Source organism: Daldinia decipiens (assembly GCF_022478715.1).
Source record: "Daldinia decipiens strain CBS 113046 unplaced genomic scaffold F4813scaffold_5, whole genome shotgun sequence".
Classification (NCBI taxonomy): Eukaryota; Fungi; Ascomycota; class Sordariomycetes; order Xylariales; family Hypoxylaceae; genus Daldinia; species Daldinia decipiens.
In genome coordinates this window covers 26029-51062 of record NW_026054548.1, presented here as the reverse complement: position 1 = coordinate 51062, position 25034 = coordinate 26029, and the positions used below count along the sequence as shown (strand labels likewise).

Sequence of the window (25034 nt, the reverse complement as noted above, 5' to 3'; positions counted from 1 at the left end):
AGTGACCGGCGCAGAGAACTTAGTGCTTCAGGTCTCGGGGGTGACGCTTGGCAGCGCGTGCCTTGGTATCTCTCTTGAAGGAGAGGTTAGAGACCGCCGGTCCGGGAATTTGATATGACTCAAGATCGACCCAGATATTCAGAGCAACACCAGGGTCGCTGCTGTGATACATTTCAGTAGCAGGCATACCCTCCGGTTGCTGGTCACCAGAGCCTGAGATCTCGAGGTTGATGCACTATTTCAAGTCAATAAATACATACGCATATAAAAATGTTTTGGGGTCAAGTTTCTACTAACCTGGGGGTAAAACTCTGCTTGACCTTCATGGGCCTTGTGCAATCCAAGAACCTCATGTCGGAGGACGTAAGGGCCAGGCCGGATGTTCGCGGGAATCGTGACCGTAAATGTGTCAACAAACCCTTCTCCCTCCGGCTGAACGATCTTGTGGACTTCGGTAGTAGCCCACTTCTGGGTTTCCCACTGAGGGCTATCTGCCATACCGCCCTTAACGAGACCGTTCTCAAAGAACTTGAAGAATCGAAGGTTGTTCTTGTCGACATTGGCGCAACCAGCATCACCGCACGGAGCGAGATAGTGCATCTCGGGACCAGGGTGCTCGAAACCGCCTATCGTATTAAAACGCACGACATGCAGTTGAGAACCGGCAGCCACTGGGATCGAGGCCTGAGCATTTGTCGCTCCAAGATGGCAGATGATATCGGGGCCGCTGAGTGATGTTACCGGAACTGGTCCCTCGTCTTCCGTCGTGAATTGCCATGTGACAGCTTGACTTTGATCTTCGGTTGACCAACGCTCATAACCCGGATAAGTTACACCGTCGACAATTACTCTTCGAACGTGGCCATGGCCTAGGACTGCCTGTGCTGAGGCGGCCAAAGCCAAAAGTGTTGCACTTAAGGAAGGCATATTGGGAAATATCAAGTTTAGTATTTGAGATTAATGATAGTGATTCGAAAAAGAAAGAAGGCCAGCTTCGAAATTGCTGTATGTGTGAATGGGCACCTGCGACCTAGCGTTTACTGCGGAAACGAGAGTTCATGATGGAAGCAAGACGTTATTGTTCATTTCTTAAATACATGATTATAAGTGTCGATGACGATGAAGGCGTCGCGCTTCTGCGAAACATTGCCAAGCCCACACACTTTCTATGATGCCTAGATACAGCTCGACTTATACCATATACAATTTTGGCATGATAGAAACATGTTTCAAAAGTAGATATAGCATCCGAAAATGGCAGGTGTATGGAATACTTAGCTTGAGGATTTAGAATCATCTATTAATAAAGGGGGCCAGATACTCCACATTTACTCTCACTATCACATGTAGCATCCTCTTCACTTTCTCTCAATGACCTGTCAAATCGTGATCATAAACCTGAATCTCCCTTGAGCTGATTGTAATGAAGGTTATTGGTGTGTAATGTGACAGCGAACGTGTTGAAACTAAAATACTTAAGACAGGGTTTGGATTATAGTGCTTACAGGTAGCTAGGCAAACAGTCTAGCACTCATAACTCTTAGGTTCACACTCCCTATCTAAGGGTTACAATACAGACTATACACATCTCATAACTTTACATGCTTCAAAATTGACCTAGTTATGCTATTCGTACTGAATGATATTTATTCAGGAGTGTTGCCATGCATTTTACTACTAGGATAACGCCTTTTGCCGTAGCAGAATAAAGCAATACCTCACATAATTAATATAACGATGGCTCGGACTCATTAGCCTCAATCTAACAACTTCGGCCCAGTCCAGGATCTTTTGTTCTTGGTAGTGAGATGCATCAAACGCATTTGACTTGCACTAAGCGCCGAGGAGCATGCGAAGTATCCGTAGGCGCATTCATATTAGGTAGCTAACTAGTTGCCTAGAAATAATATAAGCAAGGTATTCAAAATAGCAAGTCAGAAAGGATCTGGAGAGCTTATGTAGGGCCATTCCACCTTTCCTAGGATTTGACCTCGCTAACCCGAATTAGGCCTTGTTCCTGACTATCAAGCTCAAAATGAGCCTGGTTACGATGTATCGGCCGATTCTTCCCAAACTTGCTCCGCCATTAGCGCCAAGCACTCGGTGAAGGACATCGAACTCCACTTTGATCGCCAACGATGCACATTGACGATCTTCCATTGCTACGTAAGATCCTTGTCAGGAATTCGTGCTAGGTTTCGATAGGGACCCGATAGAAAACAGATCATCTACCTACTCCCTAATCCATCTGAGATAGCCTCGCTGATAATTACATAGTAAGTCCTTGGAAGTAATATGGATCTTGCGGCCAGGACTTGAGCCCCAAGCCAAATTTGAGATATACGATAGGGTCAAGAAGCAGCATCGCCATAAAGGATGCATCACGCCGGGACTCGAATATACGCCGATTCTTCCTTTATGGGCTATAAAAACTCAGGTCAAATGCCATCAAGCATTCCACTGCTATTACTGAGGAGACAAAAGGTACAAGTAGATGTGCAACTAAAAGTCAATAAGTCAGTCTATACTCGGGCAAGGATTCGAATACGCGAGTCGAATATATATGTAATACTGCGATACTCGCTTAAACTGGGTAATATCGACGTTTATTCTTAAGTGTATTTTATCCATGTCCGCGTCAACTCGCCGTTGCTACCTAATGTTGCCGGAGCCGAAACGCTTAGAACCCCGGGACTTAATTCAGTTTTAAGCGTTTCGGCGTTGCTCTAATCGGCATTACTCCAATCGGCGTTTTCGGGGCAAGTGGGACGGCAATTCTAGTGCCCATCACATCCCTAAAGGTTCCGCCGACGGTTACCATCTTTGCTTTAAGCTTCATGGGGCGGGGAGAAGTGGATAATGGAACGTGTGAAATATATACAGAGCTTGGATATCAACTTTTCCTGTAGGATATTAAGAACTTTACATTATATGGTAGGTAGTTAAGGAGAAGCAATTGTCAATCCTTGCAATGTTTATAGTTCTCCTATGCGGACATAGGGGTTAAAGAGATATCAGTCAGTTACAATACCAGAAAGAATCACGTTGTCTCTGCCGCTGATAGCAGTTGCATAAACAATACCAGGACTCTGGACCCATCATATCCAGGTTTCTCATTATTAGAGTCGCAATCTTGGCGGACTTTATCGAGTCAATTCCGCTAATCTCCGTCCAACAATTACACTTTATAGCAATCTCCATCTTTATGTTGGATGGGAAAGAATCCGAATATAGTAAATTAAGTCAAGCAGCAAATAATAAATACCAAGACCTTACTGTCCTAACGTTTCTACGTCAGACTCATTTCATCAATCATAGACTTATCCCTTCAACTCATCCGACTACATAGTTAGAAGCATTGAGAAATGCCTTCCAATAACAGCGTCAAGACGGCGCTATCGCTCATCGACAGCGATAAGTCCAAGGTTCTGGGCTTAAGTGTCGGCAAGCATGTCAACGTCGAACCTGGGCTGTATATTCCAAAGGCCGGTAAGTGTATGTGGTATATGGTTAAAGATACAGTTAATTGGAAAACACTCGACTGTTGTTTATGGAATATACCAAATTCGAGCTAACTTAAATCACCTAGACGCTCAATCAGAGCCAGAAATCAGCTTCGCATCGGCGTCGCCCGAGAAAACTTACATAATAGTGCACCTCGACCTCGACGCTCCGTTCCCATCCTTCAGCGTGTTAGGTCCGGTGCTCCACTGGATCCAGTCGGACTTGAAACCTACGCCAGCAGCCGACGGTAACGGATTCACCCTCAAGTCTACGGCACCCTTCATAGTAAATTACATTGGTCCTGCGCCGCCGCCGCCAAGCGCGCCACACCGATATGCGCTCTTCTTATACGAGCAGCCCGAGGGCTTCGACGTCAAGAAACATGCACCGGCCGGCGGGAAGCCTGTCGGGGTTTCGCGCCGCATGCGCTTCGACTTAGATGGATGGGAGAAGAAGCTTAAGCTTGGGCCTGTGCTCGCTGTTAATTACTTCAGTAGCAATTAGGCACTATAGCTTAAAGTACATCTGCGATCTTTTACTCGGGGAGATTTACAGCCTGTCTTCAGTCAACAGAGTAACGTTTTTTTTTCTGTGTTTTTTTTCTGTGTTTTCTTTTTTCTGTATTTTCTTCTTGGGCTGGAGCGGTGACGGACAGGGCCGGATTGCGATATTATTAGGTCAATTTCGGTGCCTTCATATACCCACAATATAGATCCCAATGCTGAATTGTCGGAATTCTTACTGGTTGAAAAGGAGATGCCCGAGCGGCTCTGGTTCAATTTGCTAATTAAAACCTCCCTGGATTGCATTTTTCGCATTCGTGTCAGGCCGTGAAATAGATTTATGTGGTTGCTCGCCACATAGGGTTAGCATCTACCATTTGCTGCCATGGCCCACGTTACGGGTGTCTTTATTTTGACTCCAGTATTACTTGTTCCAGAACTGAAGATTGGGTATCTACTCTTGGGCCTTTGGGGACCTCGTCTAATACCCAATCTATGTTCCGTCATCACGCATACGTCCATACCCATCAGAATGAGCGGCACGCAATAAACCAATAGTGTTGTCAGAAACTGCGTCCAGCTTCATTATTAGCTCACCTGGACCACCACGTCACTGCTGACAGGTTGTCGTGTATCATATTAAATCGTCTTGTTAGCTCTGTGTTGTCGTAAGAATTGGCACCGCAATATTGAACGGGGCAAACGGGGGCAAACGGGGGCAAACTGGGGAACAAATAGACGACCCCTATGTTTCTAATGTGAGATACGATCATTCCCCAACATGCACGCCCAAAGAAGTCCTTCTTTAGGTACACTCAACTCGTTAGACTGTTATAAGTTTAGTTAGTATATGAGCACGTGTTCATATGATCTCGGGTGCATGTTCATTCGTCGAGTTCTTTGGAGTAGGGAGCGGAAAGCTGCAGAGCGGTATGCATGAAATTGGAGAGCGAAAAGTTGGGTTTGAAGCCTAATTCTCAGCATCTCAGCAGCTGCATTAATTTTGTGTGGTGTTTGGCGGTCAAAGCTGTGTACCCCAGACCGCCTCAAATGCGCAATTGGAGCTTGTACGTTTCGGGTCAGAGTATCATTGGCCATGGTCGGGTATAACGAAGCAAGTAATAATATGTCGCTACTTCAACTTCTCTATAGACACCCCTGATAAATCGACCTGGTCTGGTTGTTAACCTAGTTGATGCAACATTGCTGGACCTGCAGCGGCGACAGAAAAAAGAAAAAAAGAAATGGAAGCCGCCCCAGCCATTCGTCGGTGTATCAAGAGTGCCATTGGCGCCAAAAACAATCAGCGCGCTGCTCATAAATCTGGAGCCGTTAAGAGCGTGTCTCCCTCTTGTTGGGGATGTGATGAAATTAGAAGTCTCACTCCCAACTTGAATCCAAAACACCATAGAGTTACCTATGTATATATTCTATGGATTCTTTCACCTTCAAAATTGAGTCTTATATCCTTAATTTAATCCATAGAAAGCCAAGCCAGTCGTTCCTGAACATGGCAAAGAAGAAGAGAAGGTCGGCGCAGAAAGCCCCAGAGGCAGGGAAAGAAGCACAGCCGAATCGAATGCCAGATGGAGCTCCCAAATCAATACCTATCCCAAAGCCGGTTCCAGAACCAGTACAAGAATTGCCCTCAGAGCCAAAGCCAAAGACAGAGCCAATTCCAGAACGAGTACCGGAGCCACCATCGATACAAGTGATACCTGAACCTGAACCTGAACCTGAACCTAAACCTGGGAAGGAAGAGGAACCAGAATGGGCGCGAGATCCCGAACCCGAATGGGAACGAGAACTTGAACCAGAACTAGAACCAGTTCAAGAAGTATTACCAGAATCGCCGCAGCCAAAAATAGAGCCAGAACCAGAACTACAAGAAGAACCGGAGCCGGACCTACTGCCAGATCTAGCGCGGGATCAAACACCCGAGCCAGAGCCGGGATCAGTTGAGCAAGACTATGAACATCCGGTCTCATTCCACGACGCAGAACCAGCTCCAAGTTCGACTCTTGACGCGTTGGGCGAGTTCATCAGAGTAAGCTCCTCCAAAACTCATTCTTAGATAAACTTGGCTGACCCGTTTGGTATAGAACCATGATCGAGACGCAGCAGATGCGACCGCTAAAACTTGGGTATGTTTCTAGCTTCTCAGATGTATTGATGTGTCCTGGTAACTTATACAGCATAGGCATATCAAGCAAACGGCAAAGAAAGCCCGGTGCATTTCTCAGACACGGGCTTTACGCACATATCGGACGATGACGTTGAGCGGAATGCATCCGTAGGACTGACTGTCGAGATTAACGCTAGCTCTGCGTTCTCGGTTGATGAGGGATATGAGAACCCCAATATCGAAGAGCCAGAGCCAGTCACTGAAATCACATACTATGATCAACTGCCCCGTATCCCTCCTCCCAATCAACCTCTAGGAGCTGAACCACGCAACGCAGGCTGGTTTGATCTGGAGAGAGTTATTGGGACTATCCAGAATGGATATTCAGTCGAAGAATTGCGCGAATATTTGAGCTACTACCATGATATTGACGCAGATCTATTAAAGGACAGTCTCAATGAAGAAATCGTGGGACTCCCAGCAATTTTCTTCGTCGTCGAAACTAATGACGCGGAGCTTATTCGCTACTGGATCAAATACGGCGGTGATCCAAACGCTACCTATGGACCTATTCGTTTCCCCGTCTTAGCCTTCGCGATTCTGCGGTGCGCTCGCCCTCGTCTACAAGCAGCTAAGACTGTGGAGACGCTACTCAGGCTTGGTGCATCGCCCCTTGTCATTCCCGCGGCATACTATGACCCATTCGATCGTGACCTTCCGGAGTCTGGTCCTGACGAAAAAGAGCTACAAGATATCGTAAATAGCGAGAGACTCTGGTGCTCACCAGAGATACGGCCACAGTTAGCCGCCGCATTGAGTCTAACACAGCGATACCTACTTTGGAGAGCATCGAGGTTGGAACCGCCATCTGGTCGCGAGCGAACGCTAGCTCTGCGAAGAAACGCGGAAGAGATCCTTGGCCTGGAGCAAACTATCATTGGGCAACGACTAGCAGCATGGACTTTGAAAAAGAGCTTCTTGGTGTAAGTGTCAGGAATCCAGTCGTCCCTAATCCATCAGACTAACATTCGATAGAAATCTCGCTATACCAGGCAGGAAGCCGCTGGTGCTCTTTTTTGGTGGGCTAAAAGGCCACGGGAAGAGTGACCTCGTAAATCAATTAGGGCGTATCCTATCCTTAGATATTGAGAGGGTTAACTTGACCCACATCAAGAGCGAGGACGAGCTATTCGGTCTCAACGCACCGGAGCAGGGCCACGAGCTGGGCTCACCTTTGAACAACTTCCTCGCTAGAAAAACTGGGCAAAGAAGCATCGTCTTTATCGAAGAATTCGAGAAGACAAGCGAAGATATCCGCAAGGCGCTTTTGAGTACTTTTGACTTAGGTACGTGAAGCAATTGACTTAAGTCAACATGAGTCGAAACTAAACTTCATAGGTGAATACACGGACCGTCGAAACAGCCAGAAGATTGATTGTGCCGACACTATCTGGGTCTTGTCAACAGACAAGTTCGACAACACGATTCGCAGCTTCTGCGAGGCGAATAGCAAACTATTACGCGATTCCGATCTACGATTGGAGCACTTTGCGCTCAAGAAACAGCTCTCCCGCCAACTTCGTCATGATTGCATTGCTAACTTTGGAGCTCGATTGACTAGCCGGGTTACTGAGATTGTTCCCTTCCTGACTTTCAATGCAGACGAGCAACTAGTGCTGGCCGACAAGTACATCATGGAACTGGAAGAGAGAGTTGCTGGACCTGTAGTCGACTCGGTTGACCCCGAAGAGGAGAGTCTCATTGGCAATGTCCGGCTGAAGATCACGAACAATGCCACCGTATGCTCTACCATTGCGAATGAGTACTACCTGCCCGAACTCGGAGCTAAGAGTATCTCTCGTGGTGTTGATTCGGTCATTGCGACTCCGTTAATAGGCTTGTACTTGGAAGACGGTGACGACTTCAGCGAAGATCAGCCGGAAACCAAATACAAGGTTGGAGTGAACGAGGAGAATGAGGTGGAAGTATCCCCTCTGTCGGATACGATAGGTACCAACGGCTATTTGGGATTCAAGTACTCGTGGTAGTTATACGAGTTACATGAATTGCATGAAATGCATGAGGTAGGATATCGGTTGGGTATTTGGTATTTCAACGAATATTTTTAGGATCATGATATTGCAGGTGGTGTATGATAAAGGATTTTGGGCTCCAACTGTTTACTGTCGACTACCGATGAATGTTTCTTATGTTTTTTCTTTCTCTTCATTTCGGACTTGGGACTTGGGATTTGGGATTCAGGACGTGTACTTGCACACACAAAAAATACATGCTTGTCTTTTACAGGTAATATTAGGTAATGTAGGTAATGTCGCTATTTATTGTCGGGCTGTCGTCGGCACATGGATGAGATACCTAGATGGTGGATTGTGGCTCGTGCGTTAGATACCTAGGTACCTAAGGTAGCTTCTTTTTAGCTAAGGTTCCTTCACATGTCAACGGAGAGCCTTTTTCTTTCCCTTGTCTGCTGCTGCTGCTGCTGAATGACGTAATGAACAGGGTTACCTACTCGGAATGCTTCGACTTATACACCCATGGATCTGACAAAAGCTCATCGTCATGGGAGCGTCAATTGTATGTAAACTACCCCCTCGTCTCGTCTGGCCATTCAAATTGAGTCAATTGCTGTATTGATTACCTATTAGGGCTCTTTTCCTTGCTTTATGTCTCAAGCAAGTTTGAACTTTGACTGTTTTGGCTCTCTTGTTATTGTTGTTGTTAAGCTACCTCGTTAACAAGTTTGCATACAAGCACATTAAGCTATTCTCCCCGTTTGACTTTACCACATAGTTCGTTATGTCTCCTCAGGAGAAAGGTTCTGAGGTTTGGTCCGACGTTCGAGCCGAAACTAGAAGAGGGCTCACGGGCTTGGGCAATCCCCTCACTCATCCGTTTCATTTTATATCCGAAATAATCCAGTGGCAGTTCCAATTCTGCTTCGTCATATTTCAATGGTTCGCAGACAAGCTATTCTCCCCGACACCTCCGGGGCCAAGCACGAGGCTGGGGAGGCCGAAGGTTGCGATTATCGGTGCAGGTATTACTGGTGTGACATCGGCAGCTCATTGCATTGGCCACGGATTCGACGTGGTGATATTCGAGGCTGGGGATGAAAATAGCCTGGGAGGCATCTGGAGCGTACGTATTTTAAACATTCCGTTGAATACTAACCGATCGAATTTTTATTTACTGACGATTCCCCGTATAACAGAAAGTAAACAATACCTCGAGCTTGCAAATTCATTCATTTATGTATAGGTTTCATCCGTCCGTCAAATGGGAACGTGGTTATCCAGACCGGCGGCAGATTGTCAGCCAGGTCAAGCAGCTCTGGGAGAGATATGGACTGGACATGAAAACAAAATTCAACACTCGGGTTGAAAAGGTGTATAAAGACGATAAGGGCCGCTGGATCATCAACAACCCCGCAAACGGTAGATTCGAAGGTATCATAGCGGCCGTAGGAACATGCGGAGATCCCAAGATGCCGAAGATGTACGGCATGGAAAATTTTAAGAATCCTGTTTACCATTCTAGCCAATTGACTGGGTGAGTACCAAGGTGGTGTTATTTCACGAATTACTTAACTAATGGAAAACAGCGTTGACGCAAAAGAGAAATCCATGATAGTTATCGGCGGCGGCGCGTCGGCTGTAGAAGCTTTGGAATATGCTTCTGTATGTTATGCCCTCAAGATATCCCCTAAAAATCCGATTGAGGGGTTTCAGGTCTATGGGAATATGGGCTTTATGATAGTCGTCACTAACGTGCAATGTTACCTGTAGGACGAGGGGGCATCGAAGATATATATCCTATCGCGCAGCGACAAGTGGATCATTCCTCGCAACTGGCTTGTTGATATATTACTTTCTTTGAATATCTGGGGGCAGGAGACTATGTTGTCTGCTATCCCCGAGGCGCTGCTGAAGAAATTCTTCTACCGAGACCTACAAGACCTAGCACCAAACGACAAGGGCATATTTATGGACACGCCGATGGTTAATTCCGATGTCATGGACAAAATCCGTTCCGGCCAAGCTGAGTGGGTACGGTGTGATATTGAAGGGTTTACCGAAACAGGAGTCTTAGTGAACAAGAGAGATAAAGGAGTACCGAAGGGAGGCCCCGGTCGAAAAGTCAATATCGAAGGCGATATGGTAGTCATGGCGACCGGATATAAGAGGCCATTGTTGAGTTTCCTTCCGGATAACTGCTATAGTGAATCATATGGCCCGCCAAACTGGTATCTCCAAACGTTTCCTCCGCAGCATCCCTCCATTTCGGCCATCAACTGCACTTATCTATCGGCTATTGGTACTGTGGGCAACTGGCATATCGGCATATACACCCGGATTCTTCTTATGTTTCTCGTGGACCCCTTAACGCGCCCATCCACGTTCTGGATGAAACGCTGGATCGATATGACCAAGGTCCTGAAAGCCACAGCTCCAACTGGTGCCTTTGACTTCTTTACATACCTTGAACTGCTCTGGTGGTTCTTCTTCTGCGTTACTATTAACCCGTTCCGATGGAAGTGGGCATTCTTCGTCTTCTTCGGTTTGGGATTTGCACTGCCTAAGCATGTGGTGGCCGCCGAGGATCAGGTCCGAAATGGCATGGGGCATGCCGAGGCTGACGAGGGGAGTAGAGACGTCGGCAGAAGTTTTTAGGAAATTATTGACGACAAACCCCTCTTACACGGACATTTCTCGGACTGTCTGGACATTCAAGAAACCTCTGACTCGGGAAATTCGGTGTCAGACTGGTCGGACTACCTAGAAGCTCAACGTACAGCCGCCATGTTGGACTCAAATCCTAATAGCCACAATATAATTTTCCACAAACGTGGCAAATGCGACTATCATAACTATCTTGATGATAGTTTACTATACAGCAATCCCCTTTTCAATCACAAGAAACGGTGCTATATTTCAAATTTCGTGTGACCCGTATCTATCAATGATACTTTGAGAGGCCCTTTCGATAAGACTCCCGTGAGGGATAATTGCTTCGACGCTCGCACGGGACCACCTGTACGCGATTGTTTTTTGGCGGCCTGCCGTTGTGGTTCAATGGTGGAAAGGAGTTTTAATCCTCGTTGTATCATTTTTGAGAACGTAGTGTAGTTGCAAGTTGCTGGACTGTGTAAGATACGTAATGAACTATAGTTATATGGGAGAAAAGAAACCCGGTGGCTGTTAAAATGCTAGTTATAGTTAAGTTTGAAACCTTTGTTGTAGTACTTTTTATTTGAATCTTGGAGCCAGCATACCTATAGATAGGTAGCCATAGGTCCGGATTCAATGATATTTAGTTGACATTAGGTATATCCCTAACGCTTGCCCCGGTCTCTGCGTCCACCCTCCATGACCTTGAGACGTTTGTTAAACCTTTCGCCTATCTCCCGAGTCCCAATGGCATGACCACTTCCACGGGCGCTATCGACCGTCTCTCTGGTTCTTTTACGACTCTTCTCGAGTAGCGCCTTGGTGCTACTGCCGCCTTCTCTACGCTTGGTTAATCTCTCGATTCGGTCCACGCCCTCGCCAAGATCCCGCCAGTCTTCACCACCAAAGTTCATCTTTGCGCTGCGTCCCTCAGTCTTGTTGCGTCTGGCGCGGTCTTTCTTGCTCTCCTTCGGCAAACGCACGTAGTTTGACTCTTCATATTCACGCTTGAGATTCTCTTCCTGGCGCTCAGAGGCGGTCTTCATCTTTCTGCCGCCGGACACGATCGTCGTTCCAATGCTCGGTTCTGCGATTGGTATATGCGATAGCTCGTTCGCGACATACTCATCGACAACGGCAGACTTCATGGGTCTGCGTTCACGCCATTCCCTCCGCTCGGCTGTGGGCATGACGGTAGGGGTGATCTTGGGTGGGCGGTATGCGCCTGTCTTGTCTTCCGTCGCTGTAATGGCGGCCATTCCTACGGGGTTTGAAGGCGGCGCAAAGTTGTTGAAGCTGGGACCAAACTGCTTGGCTGAGAGACCTATTGTAGGTCGGACAGGGGCCTCGTTTTCAGAAGCATCTTCATCACCATTTCCTTCATCTGACTCTAATTCTGACTCTGAATCAGCATCTTCTAACGCCTGAGCAGCAACGCGCTCAGCATCATCAGCTGCACGCAATATCTTATCAAGCTGGAATTGCAATTTCTCCTCGAGGGGCCGGACTCCCTTATCAAGGTATAGTCGTAATTCAACCAACTTTTTCACAACCGTGTCCGAGAGGTCGGATCCGCTCGGCTCTTCCAGTTCCTCCGAGCCGGTTTCTTTTGCATTCCTGATCTTAAGTAAAATTAGGAAGACAAGGTTTTGTAGGTAGGAGAGTAGAAGCTCGTTTTTGACGTCGAGGAGGGATACCCCGTCTTTGGCTGGTTCGATGCCGGATATTTTAGGAGTGGCCTCGAACGCTGAGTTTAACGAGTTTGATAATGAGTCTAGTAAGGTCGGTAAGGATGCCGGGACTGCCATGGCTGGGTCCGGAAGAAAAGAGTCTTTTGCGATATGAGATTGACTTCCTCTAAGAACACAACGATTGAAAATTATTCGGCGCTGAACGATGAAAAAAAAATAAGTTGAACGATAACGATAAGATATCCCTGTATTCTTTTTTCCCCCAAAGCTAAGAGGAATACGCCTTGTTTGCAGCGACAGCAGCTAGGACCCCTGTCATGTATGTACTTGTACCTAGGTACCTTATGTAATCATGCGGATGACTAAGATCCCAGGATAAATGTTACCTAAGGTTCTTGGGGACAGCTGTCTCAGGCAGGTACCTAGGTAGGTATCCACTCCAAATACCTAAATATGCATAGCTCCTAAACTTTTATGAATCTACAAGAAACATCATAATAAATATTTCAAGCATACGCCGTCGACCGCATATTGAAACAATCGTCGAAACTAAAACGCTTTGAGACGCGCGCTCTCAAATCTACTCTATCAATTTTAGGCCAGCTACTACTACGAAATAACTTGGTTAGCTTTGTATCCCTTCTTAGATATAAAGGAAACGAGCCTTTGTGCTCTGTGATTGGTCTCGAATCCTTCTCTGCGGCGCTCAGTGATACGTAAGTTGAACAACTTTTATTTTATTTTATTTTCCTGCCTCCTCGTTTTTCTCCCAAGTCCTTTCTTAACACACACCCTCTAGCAATACGTATATTAGCTGACTCTTAAGCAGAGCTCGATGTCATAAACACCAACGATGAAGTCGAGAACTTTTGCGCCGTCCTGGGCGCTCTGCTCTGCGCTACTCGCCCTCCCCCAACTTGCGACTGCTTTCTACCTTCCCGGCGTCGCGCCTACATCATATAAGCCTGGCGATAAAGTCCCTCTTTACGTGAATAGTATCAAGCCGGTTGCCGGTCAAGATGCGCTTCTGCATTCCGTCATGTCATACGACTATTATAACGAGATGTTCCAGTTCTGTCAGCCCGAAGGTGGCCCATCATACGTGTCCGAAAGCCTCGGGAGTATCTTGTTTGGCGATCGAATAATGACTTCACCCTTTGAACTCAGCATGCAGAGCAATGATACCTGTAGGAAGCTATGTACTTCGAAGTACGACACGGCCGCTGCGCACTTCGTAAACAAGCGTATAATGCAGGGTTACGCCTTAAACTGGCTAGTGGATGGGTTACCAGCGGGACAGCATCTCCTCGATGACCTTACCGGAACTACGTTTTATAGCCCGGGTTTTGCTATGGGCTCTATCTCTACGACTGATCCTGACGGCCCGACCTTCTTCAATAACCACTACGATATCGTTGTCGAATATCATAAGGTCAACGGAAAAAACGACCAGCTGAGGGTAGTGGGTGTAATTGTTCAACCTGCCTCCAAGGCATACAAGGGCGATAATCTGGAATGCAACGACAATCAGACACCACCCGTAGTCCTTCTCGAAAATGAAGGCTCTCAAACTGAAGTCACATTTACCTACAGCGTATACTGGACCGAGTCACCTACTGCCTGGGCAACACGATGGGATAAATATCTACACGTCTTCGACCCTAAAATCCATTGGTTCTCCCTCGTCAACTCCGCTGTTGTTGTTATCTTCTTGACGGTCACGGTTGCCTCAGTTCTCTTCAGGGCTCTGAAGAAGGATATTGCGAGATACAATCGATTGGATCAAATCAGCCTAGAGGATTTTTCGGGTGCGACGGATCTTGAAGATGGCGTCCAGGAGGACTCTGGCTGGAAGTTGGTCCACGGCGATGTTTTTAGAACCCCGGCGCATCCTCTGCTCCTCTCCATCTTCCTCGGTAATGGTGCCCAGTTGTTCGTTATGACCGGCTTTACTATCTGTTTTGCCTTGCTGGGTTTCCTATCGCCATCTAACCGTGGCTCCCTTGGAACCATCATGATTATCCTATACACGCTCCTTAGCTTTGTTGGTGGTTATGTCTCTGCGAGAGTTTACAAGTCGATGAACGGCGAGAAGTGGAAGCTGAATATCAGTCTAACTCCTCTCTTGGTTCCCGGCATCGTCTTCACGACATTCTTCTTCCTCAACCTATTCCTATGGGCTAATGGAGCTGCCGGTGCCGTCCCGTTTACCACTATGCTAGTTATCATTGGTATTTGGTTCATCATCTCAATCCCCCTTTCGGTCTCTGGCTCTTGGCTTGGATTCCGTGCAGCAGCTTTTGAGCCTCCTGTCCGAACCAACCAGATCCCGCGACAGATCCCTCCTGCCACCACTTATTTGAAACCCATCCCAAGTATGTTGTTAGTTGGTATTCTACCTTTCGGCGCTATCTTCGTTGAGCTATACTTTATCATGAGTTCGATTTGGTTTAGCAAGATCTACTACATGTTCGGTTTCCTCTTCCTCTGCTATGGTCTCATGATCATCACCTGTGCTGCAGTTACAGTTCTGATGGTGTACTTCTTACTGTGCGCCGAGAACTATCACTGGCAGTGGCGATCTTTCCTGGCTGCGGGTATGAGCGCGGGTTATATCTTTGCTAACGCTCTGATATATCTGATCAGCAAGTTGTCTCTGGGTGGCTTATCCGGCACTGTTTTGTATATCGGATATAGCGCTCTTCTTTCCTTCCTTTTCTTTATCTTAACAGGTATGCATTTGCATTATACATATCGTGAACTATACTAATATCGTGCTTTAGGGTCCATTGGGTTCTTCTCTAGTTGGTGGTTCGTTAACAAGATCTACCGCTCCATCAAGATCGACTAAATAGCACAAGCTACGAGGGGCGGACGGAAGGAGAGCGGACCCGAAGTAATTGAAAAATCTGTACTATACGAAATGTACGACCAACATCTTTTTTTTCCACGCGCCGTCTTCGCAGTCCAGTTTCATGAGGTGGGATGGAATTTAACGAGTTGCATAAATGTGGCCTACGAGATCCGAAGGGCCTGGCGTTTTAGGAGGCGTTCTTCCATGTTCAGAAGAGGCTCACACGAAACCTGTAGAATAGAAGAAAACTTGTCCAGTCTGGTTCCGGCGGAGCAGATAGGCACAAAACGAACGTGGGATCCTTCCTAGGTATCTGGGTACGTATTAGAAGAGAAATTTATGAATAAAAGTCTACCTACGTGATGTCTTGAGTTTTATTCTACTATTAGTGTGATAATTTTCCCCCTTACGCGGCCAGTATGAAGCCCTCATATTTCGGCTGAAGACCCTCCGCAACGTGAGAGACTTGAAACCTCCGGAACCCGAAGTGGGGCCGTTCCGTTGGCCGTACCGTACTTAGGGGAATGGAAACCTCACATTGCTTGCGGTCCTACCCGAAACGTATGTCGATTAACTCGAGTCAATCTGATAGACTCAAATACACTATATATGATTTAATACAGTTAAAACAACAACTAGGCGGATGGCTATTTTTTAATGGTAGACCTGAGGAGACTGACCTCCTAGATTACATATTATTCTGTAGGTAGTCATTGTGACTATTACATTGCCCTGGGCGACTAGCCACGGAATTCCTTAATAGAATATGGCTGTGACGATGATTATGGTAATTAAGAATAGGTCCAACTATTCAATCAAGGCATATGAGCCATATGCCTACCATGCTAGACATCATAAAACCCCTATGATTCGCATGTCCCATAATAAGACGCATTCTTGCCGACTTACTAGCGAATACTTCACTCATCATCATCCTCATCATCATCAGCCATGAACTGGAACTGCTTCTTCTCTCCCACCGGCGACGATTGACTCGGTCCCGCACCCCCAGTAACGCTCGCGCGCCGCCACGCTTCCCTCTGCTCTTTCTCGCGCTCGGCCCGCAGCCGTGCCTGCTCCTCTCTGGCCCTGCGCTCTCTCTCCTCGCGCTCCTGCCTCTCTCTTTCTTCTGCCGCCTGCTGTTCTTCCTTTTCGCGCTCCTTGCGCGCTTTTTCTTCCTCGGGGTCGAAGTTCTCCGGGTCGATACCTTTCTCGGAGAGGAAGGCTAGAGTAACTAGCGCTCCTTTACGCACGGACTCCTCGCTTGGCCAGGGCACGAATTCGACGTCGCTGAATGGGTTTAGCTTCCATGGTAGCTCCTCTTGTGCGGCCATCGCATCGCTGCTGGCTGTGGTAGTGAGCTGCTGGGACTGCGACGCGGGGTCTTGTTGTTGCGCTCCATTCATGTTCGCCGGTGTCACAGCACCAGCTGGGGCACCGTTGGGTGTACCTCCCGCCGGTGTCGTAGCGGCCGTCTCTGTCCCAGGTCCTCCACTATTCTCGGCTTTGGGTTCGGTTGAAAGGCTGTTCGCTGCACCAGCGGGAGGGATAGTAGTTTTGCTAATCCGGCTAGCGTAGGCGAGTAGTTCGTCGTAGTCGATATCGTAGCTAGGGCGGTCGGACGGGAATACGGTGGCAGGAGCATTGACAAGTTCCTTCCTCGTGTTGGCTAGTAAGCGTAGTGTGTCCTTGATCTGAGTATCGAAGCTGGTTGTCGCTGCTCGTAGATCCTGAATCCGTCGGTAGTTAGATTGGTGGGTTTGTACTGGGGAGGTATATGAATCAGTTCCTATCTAACTGTCATCTGGACGAAAAAGTTGAAAGAATAATCGCGGAATGGGGAGAAACTAAAAGAAGAACATACAGTCCTCAAGGCCCTTGTTGAGCTCAACGTCGGCGAGCCCCAATTCGTTAACTTGAGCGACGGAGGGATGATACTTGGCAATTGAGTCGACTAGCGTACCTAATGCCTTCTCGACACGGTCGAAGCATACGTCGAGCTGCTTATCCATTCTGCGCTCAGATAATGTGTTATATTGGGATCAAGGAGTAAGTAAAAAAAAAATATGAAAGATTGAAGCTTTCGACATTCACTTTATCATTAGAGCTAAGTTCTCATAATATGCAAGGTACGTACCTATTAAGCTATGTGGTATTAAGCGCTTAAATGCATTAAAACGTACCTGCGCCGTACCTCTGTGTAGACATTGTGGCTTGTGCATTGTTGTGGCTGACAATAGGGCTGCCCCCAACCGGAATCCTCCGAAATGTCAGCCGAAGAATGTCGCGCAGCTTCCATCCAAAACCGGAACGGAAGTTGAAGCTGAAGCTGTCACCAAAAATCACATCACAATCAAAGTCAATTTAGTTGCCATTGAGTCTCCCGGCCGATATACTCTTCGACTCCAAGCCAAGATGGTGTTCCAGGTACGACATGCACCAGTCTCCAATACATTCTATGGATGTTAATTGTTGATGCACCCCTACCCTCTAAGCCCGTGGGAATTTCTGCGAGAAGTTTTGCTAACCTAGCGGGACTATAGACTCCTATTCGACGGGCGTATCCGTCCTACAAGAGCCCCTACGGACCTAAGTGAGTGCGCACCCGATTGTTCGTTAGCCAAATACCTGGTTCTAGTTTGGATGTGGTATCAACAATGCAAGCCAAAGCCACATGGATTGGGGAAATTTGCATTAGAGGATGGAATATGGAAAGCCATTCAAACCCTGGCTAACGGATGAACGAAAGGTACCACTACCAACCGAATGTTGCAGGGTGGACATTTAAGCAGATCAGCAGCCTGTAAGCAACCCGTTTACTTTCGCTCTCGACCGGTCCAGAGAGCTAGATTTGCCCCTTGCAAAGCGTACATGCTATCTGCACAGGCTTAGACAGCATCATGTTTGTTTGTTTATCTATAGCAGCATGCTAACGGACCGATTTTACAGCGGATTCAAGGCCGGCGCTTTCGGTGGCGTAGCTCTCTTCGCCGTCATCTTCTACGCCTCAGGCATCCCCAGAGTAAAGAAGGATATCCTACAAAAAATACCCTTCATCGGTGGCTACTTCATCAAGGAGATCCCCGCGTCAGACAACGTGAGTTATCGTCGCAAGCTCCCTACTCTTTGATCAAGCTTTGCTAATCCATCATATCCAGCCCTTCTAAACTTGGATCGTGCTGGTGGTTCTTGCTAGACAGATAAGGGAGCGCGATGCTAGAATAGAGCTCATACTGCGAACTTCTGTACAAAATGACATCCAAATAGATATCTCATTGAGTCCTTGACACCCCCATCCTTACCTTTTAATATTTGATGCAGTTCTATTTTACACGGTGCTCACTGTCAGCCATCCTCATCTAATTGTCTGTCTATTACGTGTGGTGGTGATACAATAGTCCGTTTGAAATAAGTCATCCCATCCACAAGTCACCTTCTCTTCTATGCCTTATTTTCTGCAGCCAACTCTTCCTTCATCTCGCTCTTCATGCGCGTGACGGTTCCAGCACCTCCGTAGACAAGACCTGTATAGATCATAGCGATACTCGCACCAGCATTCAAAATTTCCAGGGCTCTCCGCCCATTTGTAATTCCTCCCGTAGCAAAGATGACCTTTTGTTCTTGCGGCTGGTTAGTGCTAGGTTTCTTCTCGGGTTCGGAGAATCCGGTGATGGTTCCTTCAATTCCTGTTATATTCTCATCGACCGCCTCGTTGGCAACAGCCTTGTCCGTCTTGGCAGGCTGGAAGGATTTGCCGTCTAGCAATTTCCGGTACCGTCTTACCAAGTCGACAGTTCGGTCAAACATCATCGGACCCGAATAACCACCGGTCTCCGTCATAGTATATTGCTCTTTACGCGATATGTTCACCCCAGTTGGGACCAGTCCATTTCGGCGCTTCGTAGTATTACCCACGATGACTCCATCGACACCACTCAGCCACACCGCCTGCGCAATACCTTCCATCTGAGTATATTCGTCCTCATCCGGCGAAACCTTGACCATGACCCTGGGCGCCCACTTCCTGTCTGTCCGCCGCGCTTCGTCGACTACCGCACTTAAAATCCGCGTAAGGGGTTCCACGGCTTGCAAGTCACGCAGGCCTGGCGTGTTCGGGCTGCTCACGTTAACTACGAGCACATCCGCGTACCGTGCTAGCCGTTGCACACAGTATACGTAGTCCCGCTTCACGGCTTCCACGTCACGTTCGTCCGTCTCCTTGTTCTTAGCAATCTGCACCAATAGCAAGCGTCCAGGCAACAGACTACCCGGAGGAACATTGGCCTCGCCGTTCAATACCCTTGCTTCATCCAAGCCAACTGTCTTAGCATATAGCCTAACCCGATCCCGTAACCGCATAGCCATATCGTCAGCGCCACGCGAATTTAGTCCATACCGGTTTATCAGACCGTCCAGTGTAGGAACTCGAAACATGCGCGGTTTGGGGTTACCCTCCTGTGGTCGCGGCGTGCAGCCACCAACCTCGACGATAGAGGCGCCGAGGGCGAACAGTGGGTCCGGGATATCAGCATGTTTGTCAAGGCCCGCAGAGATACCAATAGGATTTGCCAGTTGCTCTCCGAAGACGGATACAGTAATATCCGGACCATCGGAGATAGATGAGCTAGAACGCTCGCGCGGATGAAGGCCTAGGTTATATAGTGTTTTCATAGAGGAGACAGAAGCATCGTGCGCCTCTTCGGCGTCTGGGTAGAGAAAGCGGAGTAGCGGGGGTACGACATAACGGTGGATGAAAGCGCGAGTATCGGTGCTATAAACGTAGACTACATAGCCAGATACAGCTATAGACGTCATATAGAATGCCGTTTTTAACTGGGACGCGGGTAGAAAGTTCGTGGAGGTTGAGACGTTACGGGTAACAATTCGGGTACGGAGCTGAACGGGAGATCGTCTAGAGGAAGACAGCGGGTTGGCCGGTGAGCTGAGGAAGCGCCGAGCTATTCGATGAGAAGATGCCATCGTGAAGGTTTTGTGATGGGCATAGTAGCCCTCAATGGCTTGTGGTTGCGGTAGAATTTGATATTAAATATATCAAAGGCCGAGAGATTAAAACTTGGTGCTGTGTAAATTGTGTAAATTGTGTAAATCGAACGTTTGAAGCATTGGAAACTTTAGTTCTTGGCAAGCGTCACTTTTTACCCAATCAGAGAAGGTTCAGCTATAGGTGGATCTATACGTACCTAGGTACCCACCTAGTGTATGTACTTGGTACCAGTCTACATAGGTATTAAAGTTGTCAGGGGTGGAACATCCAAGATCTGTCAGCTGTTGCTCAATTGAATTATTAGGTAGGCAGGTTAATTCTATTTCTAAAATTATACCTACCTACATTACCTACCACCTAACTAATAAATACCACGTGCAAACCGCATATCCTAGACCTAAATCGACAGGTAATAAATCAATTATCTTAGATTCGGTACTAAATATGCTTCAACTTAAAATTGGCCTTTTATATTTTCTTTAAAAAGTCTTTATTTCCCTAGTTCGTGAATGCGATAATGACTCCCTGGTTGGAGCCAAGTTCCTCTTGGGTCTCCCAGCTGGCCGGTTATAGTCTCATTGCTACGGCCACATATATCTACGCCATTCATAAGATCGCATCTCCTCGCACAGGGCTAGCCATATTCCTATCTTTGATAACTATTCAGTTCCTTGGTCACACCTGGCTATCATTCGTTACTAAACATGCCTCGAACCCGTATTTGGTATGTATACAATAAACTAATATTTTTAAACTCGTTATAACTAGACATATTAAGCTCTAATACAAGATTAGGATGAAGTATTCCATGTTCCCCAAGCCCAGGTTTACTGTGATGGGAAGTTCGGCGTATGGGATGACAAGATCACTACGCCTCCTGGACTGTCAGTTCACACAACATCTTCCTTAGTTACCCTCACAACTGATAACTCAAAGCTACATTTTAACAATCCTGGAAACGAGACTATCAGGACTTGCATGTTCGGTGTACAGTCTCCGAGAGTTCAACGTAAAGATTATATCTTATCTGATCATAGCTGTCGTCGCGTCTAGGGCTCAGCTTAGACAGCTAGGGACAGCAAGCAATGCACCAACTTCAAACCTGTACTCGGTAGATTCCTTCTGGACAGGAATCAATGTCACCCTGTTCCCTGTCCTGTTCTTCTTTTCAGGATTGTACTACACGGATGTCCTCTCCACGTTTGTCGTACTGCTTGCCTACATCAACCACCTAGGCCGGATGTATTCGGATAACCCGTCCACAGCAAGTAATGTCCGTACGATCTTCCTCGGGCTCTTGGCGCTGAGCGTGAGGCAGACCAACATCTTCTGGGTCGTGGTATACATGGGTGGCTTGGAAATCGTTCATGCTATCAAGACTCTCTGCCCGGAAACTACGGCTGCTCCAGCATTTCAAACGCTGTCGGAACAGGTCAGTTTTTATGTTTGGAGGTATTCGCTTGGCGATATCCACGATCCGCCCCTGAACCTAGCATACCCAATTGGTAAGTCTCGAACCACACCCTAGACTATTACTCTAACCAAAAAAGTAGACCTGGTCCTTTCCGCCGTCAGCATTGGCATAGCTGCAACCTGTAACCTTGGGACTATTATACGTAGGCAGATTTGGCCGCACCTTATAGTCCTAGGGGCGTTCGTTGGGTTTGTCGTCTGGAATGGTGGCGTTGTTCTAGGTGAGTTGAGCCAGTAGAATCGTCTTTTCAGAGAATTGATCATTGACTGGGAATAGGGGATAAATCCAATCACGTGGCAACTCTGCACTTAGCCCAGATGCTATATATATGGCCTCTATTTGCGTTCTTCTCGGCACCTCATTTTATCCCATCGCTTATAGATATTACCATATATGTTCTCCAAGTCATCACTGGTTCAACTAAGTCAGACTTGCACTCGAAGAAGCCCCCAGTTTCTGGGAGTAACCCAAAGGGGACAAGCATGTCTAATCAGTCCTCAGTTCTAAAAGCATTCAATCATATCGGGTCGAGCCATACACTCCATTATATCCTTATCCTCGCCGGAACTCTGGTGATGACTACCTTAATCGTACGATACAACACGATTATCCATCCGTTCACACTAGCCGACAATAGGCACTTCATGTTCTACATCTTCCGGTATACGATCTTAAGATCATGGTGGATAAGATATGCCCTCGTCCCGGTCTACGTAATCTGCGGCTGGCTGTGCTGGGCTGCTTTGCAAGGCAGTCCCTCAACAACACTACCTGCTCAGAAGCGCCAATGGATATTAACGCCATTCAGTACCAAGGCCTTGACCTTATCACCACCTCCGACTGGCAAAAAGTTGTCAAGCGTGGCTCTCACAGCGGTGGATGCGACAGTAATGCCACCCTCTACATCGACCGCGCTAATTCTCCTCGCAGCCACTCTCTCTCTTATAACGGCACCGCTAGTCGAGCCGCGTTATTTTATCCTACCCTGGGTATTCTGGCGCTTACTCATTCCAACGCGACCTATCTTCGCAGGTTTGGGGTTAACTTCACTGATCTCCAAGCACCTTGTGCCTCTCCTTGAGACAGTGTGGTTTCTGCTAATCAACGTAGCCACTATGTACATATTCATCACTCGGCCATTTTACTGGCGAGGGCAAGACGGCGAGTTACTAGACGGTGGAAATGTGCAAAGATTTATGTGGTAATTCTACTATGTTTTTAATAATTATTGATCATACACAAGTCTTGCATTCTCCATAGCTAGCACATAGATAGACCTGTAATTAGAGTATTCTCACGACCAAAATGAAAGAGTGATCAAAATATTGCCATCCGAGCTTGTACTCTTAGTATTTATCTAATGGTATTGGTAACTCTCTCGAAGTAAGCATATAACCCTCTTTTCCAATACTATATTCGCATACTATGCAGCGATCATCCGATTTTTATCGTCGTCGCTTAGTGCGTCAATTTCATATATGATGGCGTGTCGTTGTGTGATGAGGTGAGATGGTGTTGCCCAGTTTCAAGCCGGTGATGTCGAATTATTTTCTTTCTCTTAATTCTCTTCTTTTCTCTTGGTCTTTGGCATGCTTGCTGCGAACCATATACCCAGGCCGCCTGAACGCCGTTCCTAAATAGCAAACTCTTAACGCCGTGCCGTGCAGTGCCATATACAGTATCCATCAATTCCCTAATGTAAATTCGCATGGCCTTGACCCTTATCCACCCTTCTTTTAAATGCCTTCTTGAGAGAAACCGTAATTTATGCTGTATATTCCATGTTTATCCTTCCCGACCGTAAGTCCCCACAAGTGGGCAGTCCGCTAAGTACGTTCAGCATTGAAATGGGCAGATACGTAAATTGTGATTTCGCCATCCCTTACCATGATTCGGCCCGATTTCGGTGGTGAGCTGTTTTATGAGAGTGATCATAGACTTAACCTGTCTAAACTCAAGCGATCTTGACTCCGTACCCGCTTTACAACACCTAACTTGAAGAATCGCTCATCGCCACCGGCTGTCCGACCTCCAATGTACCACTTATCAGCACCAAGTACATCGCGGAAACCCTCACTACTACTGTCACTACCTCGCCGACGGCCGGGAGCTGGGATAGGCATGCCTGGGCGATGTGGTTGCGGGGAGTGATGATGTCGAGGTGGTGACTGCAAGGGTAGTTGATTCATAACACCCCCTGTTCGTTGTTGAGGCTGTTGTTGTGATGGTGATTGGGCCTGGGCATGGGCATGGGATGTTGACGAGATTGATCGCGCCCCCGAAGGCGAGGAACCTGATGCAGGCTGCGAGGTATGCTTGTTAGGTTGTGACGTTGCTGAGAGGGCCGGCGGTGTCTGTTGTCGGAAGGCGGCGAGGAAGGAAGATAGGAAGAATGGGCGCTGAGACGAAGGCATCTTGGCGATAGGCGGGAAGAAGGCGGGAAAAGAGCGAGAAGGATTATAGAGGAAAGTACGTGATGATTGAGATCAAAGTGTTTAAGTCGCCGTGCGTGAAAAGGCGCCGTGGGCTAAGGCGACCAGCGCTGACGGTGAAGCCAAGGATCGATGAAAATAAACGCAATCTATCGTAGTAATAATGTTCGTGTCGGATCAGCCAAGAGGGGTTTAGGTATCCGTAGATAGTTATAAAATGAGGTAGTCTGTTCTTCAATAAAAGAAAATTATTCTATCGCAAATCTACGACAAATTAAATAATTTATTCTATTTTTTTAAAGTGTGGTGTTGACATGTGTACTCCGAAATTGTATTGTCATCAAGTTGTGTGTGCGAGGTAAAAGGTTCAAAATCCTGACGTCGAGGCACATACTTGAAGGTCAGTGGCTTACCAGCAAGAAACAACCCCTCGGCCAATCCCGGGTAACATGAGTAATGTTATTGCTCCAACCGCTAGTCAGGTGGGGTAGAACGGCTTAGTGGAGTTTGCACTTTGGAAATGGGGGGGTTTTGATAGGCTCTTTCCCCCCTTTCGCTTCCGGTTAGCTACAGCACCAAAGGGAATTCCGAATAAGTCATTTGGGCCTAATGACAGCTACCTTTATCGCCCTAAGTTAGGCGCCTCCTATTTATGAACACTAGGTAGTTTATCGGCCATAGCGGTACTCCGGTTTATAGCTAGTAAAATCAGCAATGACGGAAGAAAAGACATGATGAACAAAGATAGAAAAAAGAAA

General features: G+C 47.2%; 11 protein-coding genes across 11 annotated transcripts; 6 read left to right on the top strand and 5 right to left on the bottom strand.

The window, feature by feature from the left end:
• Positions 1-19: 19 nt before the first annotated feature.
• F4813DRAFT_386087 (glycoside hydrolase family 61 protein) lies at positions 20-927 on the bottom strand (the record flags this gene model as incomplete). The annotated part of the gene is made up of 2 exons (XM_049246365.1): positions 20-235; positions 298-927. The coding sequence occupies 2 exons, from the start codon at positions 925-927 to the stop codon at positions 20-22; spliced, it is 846 nt and encodes a 281-aa protein (XP_049102637.1).
• A 2438-nt stretch (positions 928-3365) lies between these two features.
• Positions 3366-4008, top strand: F4813DRAFT_386086 (putative protease inhibitor; the record flags this gene model as incomplete). Its single annotated transcript, XM_049246364.1, has 2 exons — positions 3366-3489; positions 3590-4008. The coding sequence occupies 2 exons, from the start codon at positions 3366-3368 to the stop codon at positions 4006-4008; spliced, it is 543 nt and encodes a 180-aa protein (XP_049102636.1).
• Positions 4009-5517: 1509 nt separating this feature from the next.
• F4813DRAFT_386085 (P-loop containing nucleoside triphosphate hydrolase protein) lies at positions 5518-8180 on the top strand (the record flags this gene model as incomplete). The annotated part of the gene is made up of 5 exons (XM_049246363.1): positions 5518-6054; positions 6110-6151; positions 6208-7115; positions 7168-7478; positions 7531-8180. The coding sequence occupies 5 exons, from the start codon at positions 5518-5520 to the stop codon at positions 8178-8180; spliced, it is 2448 nt and encodes an 815-aa protein (XP_049102635.1).
• Positions 8181-8949: 769 nt separating this feature from the next.
• On the top strand, positions 8950-10823 carry F4813DRAFT_386084 (FAD/NAD(P)-binding domain-containing protein; the record flags this gene model as incomplete). Its single annotated transcript, XM_049246362.1, has 4 exons — positions 8950-9291; positions 9365-9702; positions 9755-9830; positions 9939-10823. 4 exons carry the CDS (start codon positions 8950-8952, stop codon positions 10821-10823), a joined length of 1641 nt encoding a protein of 546 aa, XP_049102634.1.
• Positions 10824-11154: 331 nt separating this feature from the next.
• Positions 11155-12729, bottom strand: F4813DRAFT_260689 (uncharacterized protein). The gene has a single exon (XM_049240246.1). The coding sequence runs from the start codon at positions 12626-12628 to the stop codon at positions 11486-11488; it is 1143 nt and encodes a 380-aa protein (XP_049102633.1). The 5' UTR covers positions 12629-12729; the 3' UTR covers positions 11155-11485.
• A 259-nt stretch (positions 12730-12988) lies between these two features.
• On the top strand, positions 12989-15728 carry F4813DRAFT_347984 (Nonaspanin). The gene is made up of 3 exons (XM_049242019.1): positions 12989-13227; positions 13341-15243; positions 15295-15728. Exons 2-3 carry the CDS (start codon positions 13365-13367, stop codon positions 15360-15362), a joined length of 1947 nt encoding a protein of 648 aa, XP_049102632.1. The 5' UTR covers positions 12989-13227; positions 13341-13364; the 3' UTR covers positions 15363-15728.
• Positions 15729-15988: 260 nt separating this feature from the next.
• Positions 15989-17514, bottom strand: F4813DRAFT_347981 (uncharacterized protein). The gene is made up of 2 exons (XM_049242018.1): positions 17230-17514; positions 15989-17130 (listed from the first exon to the last, which is right to left on the bottom strand). The coding sequence occupies exons 1-2, from the start codon at positions 17375-17377 to the stop codon at positions 16286-16288; spliced, it is 993 nt and encodes a 330-aa protein (XP_049102631.1). The 5' UTR covers positions 17378-17514; the 3' UTR covers positions 15989-16285.
• A 143-nt stretch (positions 17515-17657) lies between these two features.
• On the top strand, positions 17658-18634 carry F4813DRAFT_347980 (ubiquinol-cytochrome-c reductase complex subunit-domain-containing protein). Its single transcript, XM_049242017.1, has 5 exons — positions 17658-17792; positions 17909-17958; positions 18115-18168; positions 18315-18462; positions 18524-18634. The coding sequence occupies exons 1-5, from the start codon at positions 17781-17783 to the stop codon at positions 18530-18532; spliced, it is 273 nt and encodes a 90-aa protein (XP_049102630.1). The 5' UTR covers positions 17658-17780; the 3' UTR covers positions 18533-18634.
• F4813DRAFT_347978 (FMN-linked oxidoreductase) lies at positions 18635-20621 on the bottom strand. Its single transcript, XM_049242016.1, has one exon. The coding sequence runs from the start codon at positions 20343-20345 to the stop codon at positions 18807-18809; it is 1539 nt and encodes a 512-aa protein (XP_049102629.1). The 5' UTR covers positions 20346-20621; the 3' UTR covers positions 18635-18806.
• Positions 20622-20719: 98 nt separating this feature from the next.
• Positions 20720-23176, top strand: F4813DRAFT_260561 (glycosyltransferase family 59 protein). The gene is made up of 5 exons (XM_049240245.1): positions 20720-21094; positions 21166-21254; positions 21307-21875; positions 21924-22064; positions 22121-23176. The coding sequence occupies exons 1-5, from the start codon at positions 20888-20890 to the stop codon at positions 23047-23049; spliced, it is 1935 nt and encodes a 644-aa protein (XP_049102628.1). The 5' UTR covers positions 20720-20887; the 3' UTR covers positions 23050-23176.
• Positions 23177-23634: 458 nt separating this feature from the next.
• F4813DRAFT_260551 (uncharacterized protein) lies at positions 23635-24632 on the bottom strand. The gene is made up of 2 exons (XM_049240244.1): positions 23731-24632; positions 23635-23670 (listed from the first exon to the last, which is right to left on the bottom strand). The coding sequence occupies exon 1, from the start codon at positions 24256-24258 to the stop codon at positions 23776-23778; it is 483 nt and encodes a 160-aa protein (XP_049102627.1). The 5' UTR covers positions 24259-24632; the 3' UTR covers positions 23635-23670; positions 23731-23775.
• Between the last annotated feature and the right edge of the window lie 402 nt (positions 24633-25034).

Bases quoted from the DNA above. Each gene is read 5' to 3' on its own strand.
- F4813DRAFT_347981 (XM_049242018.1), bottom strand. From the start codon at position 17,377: ATGGATAAGCAGCTCGACGTATGCTTCGACCGTGTCGAGAAGGCATTA. The intron at 17,131-17,229 runs GTATGTTCTTCT...ATACCTCCCCAG, and splicing joins CAACAAGGGCCTTGAGGACT to TACAAACCCACCAATCTAAC.
- F4813DRAFT_347984 (XM_049242019.1), top strand. From the start codon at position 13,365: ATGAAGTCGAGAACTTTTGCGCCGTCCTGGGCGCTCTGCTCTGCGCTA. The intron at 15,244-15,294 runs GTATGCATTTGC...ATCGTGCTTTAG, and splicing joins CCTTTTCTTTATCTTAACAG to GGTCCATTGGGTTCTTCTCT.
- F4813DRAFT_347978 (XM_049242016.1), bottom strand. From the start codon at position 20,345: ATGGCATCTTCTCATCGAATAGCTCGGCGCTTCCTCAGCTCACCGGCC.
- F4813DRAFT_347980 (XM_049242017.1), top strand. The intron at 17,959-18,114 runs GTGAGTGCGCAC...GATGAACGAAAG, and splicing joins AAGAGCCCCTACGGACCTAA to GTACCACTACCAACCGAATG. The intron at 18,169-18,314 runs GTAAGCAACCCG...CCGATTTTACAG, and splicing joins TTTAAGCAGATCAGCAGCCT to CGGATTCAAGGCCGGCGCTT.
- F4813DRAFT_260689 (XM_049240246.1), bottom strand. From the start codon at position 12,628: ATGGCAGTCCCGGCATCCTTACCGACCTTACTAGACTCATTATCAAAC.
- F4813DRAFT_260551 (XM_049240244.1), bottom strand. From the start codon at position 24,258: ATGCCTTCGTCTCAGCGCCCATTCTTCCTATCTTCCTTCCTCGCCGCC.
- F4813DRAFT_260561 (XM_049240245.1), top strand. From the start codon at position 20,888: ATGACTCCCTGGTTGGAGCCAAGTTCCTCTTGGGTCTCCCAGCTGGCC. The intron at 21,255-21,306 runs GTCAGTTCACAC...GATAACTCAAAG, and splicing joins ATCACTACGCCTCCTGGACT to CTACATTTTAACAATCCTGG. The intron at 21,876-21,923 runs GTAAGTCTCGAA...CCAAAAAAGTAG, and splicing joins GAACCTAGCATACCCAATTG to ACCTGGTCCTTTCCGCCGTC.